This window comes from Pyrus communis, chromosome 4, assembly GCF_963583255.1.
Source record: "Pyrus communis chromosome 4, drPyrComm1.1, whole genome shotgun sequence".
NCBI lineage: Eukaryota > Viridiplantae > Streptophyta > Magnoliopsida > Rosales > Rosaceae > Pyrus > Pyrus communis.
Window position 1 is genome coordinate 17,044,210 of NC_084806.1, and position 8,620 is coordinate 17,052,829.

General features: G+C 41.6%; 1 protein-coding gene across 1 annotated transcript; it reads right to left on the reverse strand.

Annotated features, from left to right (window-relative positions):
* Positions 1-6,789: 6,789 nt before the first annotated feature.
* Positions 6,790-7,314, reverse strand: LOC137732786 (uncharacterized). The gene is made up of 2 exons (XM_068472057.1): positions 7,090-7,314; positions 6,790-6,966 (listed from the first exon to the last, which is right to left on the reverse strand). The coding sequence occupies exons 1-2, from the start codon at positions 7,312-7,314 to the stop codon at positions 6,790-6,792; spliced, it is 402 nt and encodes a 133-aa protein (XP_068328158.1).
* Between the last annotated feature and the right edge of the window lie 1,306 nt (positions 7,315-8,620).

The following is an 8,620-nucleotide window of genomic DNA, read 5'->3' on the forward strand; positions in this document are numbered from 1 at the left end:
CTGATAGGATTGCTAGAGGTCCCATCATGCCCCTAGTGCCGAAGTCTGTACCAAGACATCCTCTAGGAGCTAAGTCTGATTCACCATTGGAGAGGCTTGCAATTATGAAGAGCGATAAGGTGGACTCTCCCTCTACTGCTTAAACTAATTCGCCTACTGGGAAAGAGGATACTACTGAGAGCTATTTACTTTTGAAACCGGATTTGCTTGAAGACATGGATGCTTGTCCCAAGTTTGTCAATGACGTTAGAAAGGTTGTTTGCCCAAATTTCTTTGCGAAGTATACGACCGAGTATAGGAAGACTGTTTTACTTGCAATAATGCATAAGACGATTATTCTGGCTACCGAGCCTATGCTCATTGACCAAGAGGATGCCAATGTTACCAATGAGGTGGAAAATGTTATGGCAGCCAAAGCTTATTCTTCTGCCGATAAGATCAAGAGGTTGGAATCTGAGCTCGTCGCTTTAAAGGGGTCTAATATATATGCCCCCACTTCTCTACAGCTTGAGACCGCTCGCCAAGATATCGTTGACTTGAAGACTAGGCTTGACACAATCCAAGTTAAGTATGAAAGTGCAGAGAATGAGATCAGATGTTACATACCTCATATTTAAGATCTTGAGCGTGCCGTTTCTGAGCTTTGTTTCGCTGCTTATGCAAATGATGAAGAGTTGACTACTCTTATAACTGAGTGAACCACTTTAAGAAAGTCATTGATAGGCTTAAACCCCAAGTGTTGGAACTCCAAGGTATACTGAAGATCAACGAAAGTTTGAAGAAATAAGTGGATGAGCTGCAGTGCATCTATGTTGGTCTGCTCAAAGAGAACGAGCAGCTGAAGGTAAGAAGACTGGGCTCGAGGCTTCGTTTGTTCAGAGTCAGGCCGATTTCTACAAACTAGGTTATGTAGATTATCTCTTTGGTAGGCCGTCTAACTTCGAGCTTGCTAGGAGAGACTTCGAAACCTTCTCTATTTCTCCGAAAGACTTGCTTGCCTTTACTTTTGAGGCCTCCATTGGTTAAGTAGTCGGAGATGTTGGTGCCTAGGTTGGGGCAACCGGGGATAAAGCGCTACATGGTGCCGCTGCTAAGGGTGTCGCGGTTACTGAAGGTATGGTGACCGAGTAGTCGTGGAGCGTCCAAGCTGCTGAGAAGTAGCCTTTTATGTCGTCTTTAGGATTTCCTTTGTGTTTCTTGTTGCTTTTGCTTTGCTTGAATTCCTTCGGCCTTTGCTAGCCGTTTATCAATTTTGCTAGAAAATTTAATAAACTTGTTTCCTTTCTTTTCCCCATCTTCGCTTCGTTTGTTCATGCCCTAACCTTTAAACTTTATAGACTAGGGGTAGGCGTACTACTTTTCTATAAGCAGATAGGCCGTGTAACCTATGCAACCGTAAGTGTTGGTGTAGAACTTTGCAAAGTTGTTAACCATAGGGTCAGCAGTCGGACACCTTAATTATAGAAGCAGACAAGTCCGCGTGACCACTAGGCTGTTAACCTTGGTTTTCTTCAATTTCGTAGGTTGCGTAGCAAGTATCACAACACTTTAGGACTTGGTGTAGGTTGTTCCACGCTTGGCAGAAGTGAAGCTTATCGACTACGTAGCACGTCGACAGTGGATAAAGCTTCGTATATGCACACTAGCTTGTTTAGCCTTTCATAAGAATGTGCAGTTGTATAAGTCTAACGCGACTTTACTGCTCGAAGGGCAAGTCGTAGGCAGTCTTCCAGAAATCATAGGTTACCTTAGTGCACTCGATAACAGCTTTAGGGTTCCTAGGCAGCCGTCCATGGGGCGTACTGCGTAATATGCTTCATCCATCTCTGAGGCCCAGTTCCTTGCGGATTAGGCCAAGACACCCAAAATCCTTCCGTTAGCTAAGCCTTGAAAAAGTCTATTGTGGCTACTTCTAGGAATCTCGGTGCAAGCCATTGTGCACCTAGTTATACGAGGGCAGCCCGTCTCATCCACGTCTGGATATTCGGAGTGTAAGTTTACCTTCTCGCACTGGAGAGCAATTAGTTTATCCTCTTGCATTGGAGAGCAAACTTATGTGGGTGTCAGGGAATTGGTTTACCCTTTCTCACTGAAGAGCAATTAGTTTATCTTTTTCACACTGAAGAGCAGACCCATGTGGTTTACCCCCTCTCACATTGGAGAGCAAGGTTGGTCCCTCGGAGGGGGGCGCAATTCCTGCGATGAGTCCCTAAGAAGGGCACGATTTTTTTTGAAGTGTAGGAATGATCAGTTGTTGTAAACATACAGTCGAACCAAGTTGTAGATTACTTATGAATTCCTCATTGAAAAACGAGTGAAACGAATGAGAACTTAGTTGTAAGGTAGGAACTGCATAACAACTAGATAGTCATTGGCTGGTGAGGCGGTGCTTGTTGAGCTACCTGAGTCTTCGAGCTTTGGTGTTGCAGGAGGTCACATATGGCACTTCCTCAGATTGTAAGCATTCCACTGTTTTCGATCTCTTTGTCGTTCATGGTGGCATGGGTGCAGCTACTCTTGCCGCCTACTCTGCTGATCTTGTGCGGACATTCTCATATGGGATTCATCTTTTTGGAGCCTTTTCTGCGGGTAGTGATAAAGGCTTTTCTTAGGACTAGATATCCAGGTTGGAACTATAGAATCTTGGCCCTTTTGTTGTAGATAAAGAGAAGATGTTGTCAGTAAGCTGTGATGTGGATGATGGTCTGATCACGTTTCTCCTCTGTCAAATTTAAGCTTTTGATCATCTCTTTACTGTTCTGCTTAATGCAGGAAAAATGATTGCTTCTGAATCAAATGCCAAAGAGAAAGGAATCTCACCGGTTGCTTGTCTTTTGGTGGTGAAATATGCTTATACAAATTCGGGGAATTCATCTGGCCATTTTCCCTTATTGTCGATGGGGGATTTCTTGAGGCAATCGAGGATCATTTTGTTGGATGCTTTAAAGCCTAGAGAAATCGACTACTCGGGCATCGAACCGTTTGGGGTGACAAGGATCACGACATGCAAATGCCAGAAGTCTCCATCGGGTGGAGCTGGCGCGGCTAAGGCATGCTCAGCTACCTCTGGGGCGTCGTTGAGCTGCTCTGTTGCGTCGCCTGAGCTAAGCATGAAAGCGCAATAGGGAGCCGTGGAGCCGTCGTTGGGTCGCCCTATTACATGCAGCAGGAAATGCTTAACTGTCGGTAAATGTTGCTTTTATGTAGAATCTTTTAAGGTGATGAGGATAAAACTTGCTTCCGAGTGTGTCCTTCTAGTGTTTGTCTGCCCTTGGCGCGCTTTTTGGGCTGAGTTGTTACGTTCGTCAGAAAACTTTGCATTTGCCAATGCCTATGCTTTTATTGTCGTGCATCTAGATTAAGCGAAATAGTGCGTCATGAGGATGACTGTGTGCATCTGAAGGTAAAACTTAAGTTTTCGGGTTGCAACAACTGTCACCAAAGTTAGCTTTCGAATTTCTGGCAACATCGAAGAGAGCTTTTGAACTCTGGAAAAGAGGTAGTTTTGAACTGTGGAATACATGTAGTCAAGCCCCCAGCTCTTTTCTTATGTTGGTAGAGCTTGTTGCTGCTTCAGATACGGTCAAACATGCGAATAAGTTCTCCGCTGCTTTCGCTTTGGATAGTAAGGAGGTGATGTCAGGTATTTCTTCAAGTCTTTGAATGTGCATTGGCAAGCCTCGTCCCAAAGTGCATACTTTTCTGCTAAAGCGAAAGAGTCAACCAGGGTTAGATCTTGTTTCATGATCAATTTTCCAAATAGCGGGTAGTCTGCTCAAAGTCCTTTTTGGAAAGCTACTCTAGCTATCAAGTCGTTGCATCCGACTATCCTTGCTTTCTCTGCTTTGAACCTCTTCACATAGTCATGAAACGACTTCTTTGGGTTTTTCTTGACGTTGAACAAGTGGTCAGACTTCTTCTTGATCGAGCAGTAGGATGAATATTCTTTGGTGAAAACCAATGAAAGTTCGTCAAAACTCCGAATAGATTGTGGTGGCAGGGTGTAGAACTAATCTTGCGCCTCACCTTGTAGAGTGTTGGCGAATATCTTGCACATAAAATTGTCGTTGTTTCCATAAAGGATAATTGCTCTTCAGTAGTGCTTCAAGTGCTCTCTGGGTTTCCATCTCATTTGAAGGATGTGGAATGTGGTATGCTAAACTTGCGTAGAGGCTCTACCTGCTCGATCTTGTTTGTGAAGGGTGACTTGCTTATGTTGGTCATGTCCTAGCGTAGTGCCTCATCGACGATCCCGTTGCATTGGAAATCGTACAATCGCTCGGTCAATAGTCTATCTACTTCTTCCTGAATTTGCCTTTGTTAGGGGTAATGGAGCTCTCGGTTGCCCCTAGTTGTGACCTATTAGTCTAGACTGCTCTTATACGTGCTCGGCTCGTCCATTCCGTGGCTGTGGTGCAAGTGGTTCGTTTCTAGCAGGCGAGAGAATTCTTAGCAGGCTGCAATTGAACTTGAGCCGGATTGAGTGACTACTTCTCTCCATCTGTCATGCTGCTTACTCTGATGGGAGGTGGAGGATGCTCCTTGCGGGCCTAGCCGCGAATGAACACTTTTCCTGAAAGGTTATCCATGTTGTTCATCGGAGTGTGGTCCCCACCATGACTGTATGCTCATCTGTGGGCCTAGCCAAGAGCACACGCTCCTCCGCACGCTAAGACGTGAGTATACGCTATCGCGGGGGCCCAATCGGAAGTGTGCTCTACCGGAACTCTCAGTTCGTGGCTAGTCAAGTAGCTGCTTACTGGGACGTTGCTGGAGAGGTTATTTGTCTGCCCTTGTCCTACTTCAGGACACCTCGTCTGGGGCACATTTCATCTCGGTACACTACAAGAGTTAATTCACCAAGGTCGTCTGTTATACGAGGGCACTCGTCAACTCTATGACTTGTCGAGACAAATGTTGTTCATCATTCGGATTGGACGAGCTTGGAAGGAATGTATCTCCTTAAGCAGTGGAAGTGTGGTAGACTCCGGGCGAGAGATTCTAATTAGGGAATGTCAAATCCGCGGAAAAGTCTGGTGAAAATGCCCTCAGTTCAAACATAGGCCCAGAAACTTGAAGCTGGGACGGTGGAACTAATCTTAGACTGATTTGGGCTCTTTGGAAGGCCAGAAAACAGGCTGGGCCATGGGACCAAACTAGGCCATGGGAGCAGGTTGCTCGGTGGGAGTAGGCTGGACCACGGGAATGGGCTGCTTGGTGTGTGGCGCATGTGGGTGCGAGGCTAGGGCTCGACTTAACAACACATTGGGCTCGCGTTGGGTTTGGGCAGCACGAGCCGGCTCGACTAGGGCTTGGGCCCTTGAAAGTTGAAATGACACAACTTGGGCCATGGCTTTAGAGCCGTGGGATTTGCCAAAGGTGGCTACCGTGGTGGTCACCATAGTGGTTTCCATGGTGGTGCCTCGTGGGGATGCCGTTCCACTCCCCGCTATGTTGAGCCTTGTAGATCGCCACGGTCCTAATCCTTGAACGTTGGAATTTCTGCTTCCCATTGTACTTTTCTTTTACATTGTATCAAATGATTTTTAGAAATAAAAATTCCTAGAATAAGAACGTACGAAAAATCTACAAATAGGCAAAGAAATAAGAAACCTTAGATGCGAGAGTCTTCTACGAGCGTGTAACTCAACTCTCAATGAAAGCACCAATTTGTGGATGCAAATTTCTTCCTCCTTGTTCTTGGACAAAATTGCACCTACAAAACAAATAAAACCTTAGGTCAAGGCCAAGAGCTTCACGCGCCCACGATGAATGGGGGGCTTTGGCTAAAGAACCTCTGATGCCAAAGTTAGAATTTTGAGAGAAAAATGTTTGGAGAATTTAGAGAATTTTGCAAGAGAGTTGGACTTAGGTTTTTAGAGAAAATGGGGTAGTATATATAGGGCATGGCCGACCCCCCTTTGGAGAGATGGTAACCGGCCCTTTGTGGCATTTTTGAGTGTAATTGGTAGTTAATTAGCCAATTAATAGATTAATTAGGTAATAAATCAATTAATTAGCTAATTAATATAATTTGAAAGGAATGTTTTGGGGGTTACCTTGTGGGGAAGATTTGATAAGAATGGATGAAATAGGTTTTGAATAAATACCTATTTTGGGCACTTTTGACTTGATTGTGGGATGATTGTCCACTGCTCGCTCGTAGGAATTTCGGTGTTACTTGAGGGTAATTTTGTCCTTTTTACCCTAGAATCCACGTGTCGTCTCTTGATTATTTTTGGCTCCACAAAGGACATTATTGAGTTCTAAAACGAAACCTAAAGAAAACTTTAGTTTGACAATCCCAACAGACTCGACTGCTAGCTTTGATCCATTCCCAATGAAAACATTGTAGAATTCCTTATTTCTTGCCTCCTGTTTTGTGAAGCCCTACAAAGAATTTGTAATGTGCATAGAACAACCAGTGTCAAACCACCAAGAGTTTTGAGGGACTAAAATCAAATTTGACTCTAAGCAAACAAAAACATTTATTGTACCTTTCTTAACAAGCCATTCTTTGAAACCTTCACAATTTTTCCTTAAGTGATCAGTCTTTTTACAGAAAAAACATGGCTTCAGTTCAGTTTTCTTTACATTAAGATTATGTCCTCCTTTAAGGGGGTTAGCATTCTTAGAAGGCACATTTGAAGTGGCAGAAGAAGAACCTTTAATAGGCTTACCAACGAAGGAAGATGCAACCTTTTTACCCTTTGTAGCATGGACCAAATTCACTTCTTTAGACTTCTCATTTTTCTGTCTTTCCTCATCTTGAGCACAGATAGAAATGTCCTATTTCTCCTTTTGAGTATTGTAGGAGACCTTAAGCTGTCCAAACTTGGCCGGTAAAGAATTCAATGCCATATGAACTAAAAATTGATCAGATATTGGTACCTCTAACTCTTTGAGTTTTCCAGCAGTGTGCACCATCTTCAGAATGTGCTCTCTAACACTGGTAGTGCCATTGAACTTCATAGTGGTAAGTGAGGTCAGGAAGTTTCCAGTTTCAACCTTTTCTAATTCTTTGAATTTTTCTCCAATAGCTTCAAGAAAGTGCTTGGCTTTGTCACATGTTGGAATTCATCCCTTTACAGTCTCAGTCATTGCCTTTTTCATGATTAAAAGACCCATCCTGTTGGACTTCTCCCATTTTTCAAACTTGACCTTTTGCTCAATAGTGCTTTCCTCGATAAGAGTTGCAGACTCTTCCTCCCTAATTGCCAGATCATAATACATGAGACCCAAGAGGATCTCAATGTCTTGTTTCCATTTCTTGTAATTACTTCCATTCAATGTCTCTATGCTAGAGAAGTTCATGGAAGTAGTGTTTACAACTGAGGAAAAACAAAAGTTTGTGATTAATAGGTTCCAGAATTTTTAACAACAGTAATGTTAAACCAGAAAAACTATTAACAACATGTTTCATTGGTTTAAAAGCAAAAGCTTATATCATTAGTAACACCCTTGGGTAGAGACTAAGGATATAATCAAAAGTTGCATAACCAAAACAGAGAACATTTAGGCCTAGTTTGATATTGAGGGGATTCTGAAAAAAGCTGGTGTCAAAAAAAGCTGGGAGCTATTTTTGTGTTTGGTAAACATTTAGCTTCAGCTTTTTTTCACAGTTTTGGGTGAAAAAAAGCCAAAAATAAGAAGCTGCAAAACTTAACTTTGAAAAACCGGCTTTTTTTCACATCTATTTTACATAAAGGTTTACCAAACACTATAATACTGCTTTTTTTTTTCTTTTTTTTTTTTTCAAAAACACTTTTACAAAAAAGTTTACCAAACACTCTGCTGCTTTATTTCACAGCTGCTTATTCTCACAGCACAGCAGAAGCAGTTTTTTTTCAAAGCACAACAATACCAAACTAGCTCTTAAACATATATAAAATTCAACACCTTTGTGGTAGATGAAAAATATACAATCTAAATATTCCATGCTTCATTATACACTAATTCATAGTTGGGCCAGACAAATAATTCCTTTGTTGAAAAATAAATCTATCGAAGAACATACAAATCACAAGTTGAATTTCTTGGCAATCTAATAAGAATACAAATAAATAATCCACTTTAGTAGAAAATCTCATTGTTTCTTAAAAGATTAAATCCAAGTTCAGGTTGTTGTCCTACGAGACAAAATTCATCATAAGCAAAATTGATGAATTACATAATTGTTGATTCAAACAAAATAATCAACATGTTTCTTGTATTTAATAGAATAAAGCCTTATCTGAATTATTTATGAGAAATTGCGATAAGAAATCCATAGTATAAACATGATCATGATGCGGAAGCAAGAAAAACAGAAAGCCCATGACAAGGAACGAAAAAAAGAAGGAAAAAGATTTCTACCTTCCATAGCATAAGGTTTTCGAATAGGCTGAATAGCTTAGGATAAGAACCAAAACGTCAAGTCTTTAAAACAAAAAGCATGCCGTTTTATATACAAACAATATATATATATATATATATATATATATATATATATATATATCAAACAAATCACAAACACGATAGCTTTTGTACTTTTTAATAATTCCTTCTCAATATATACTCTCCTACAGTAGTATTGACAAAAATTGAACTCTAAGTGCATTGATGTTCTGATATCACATGT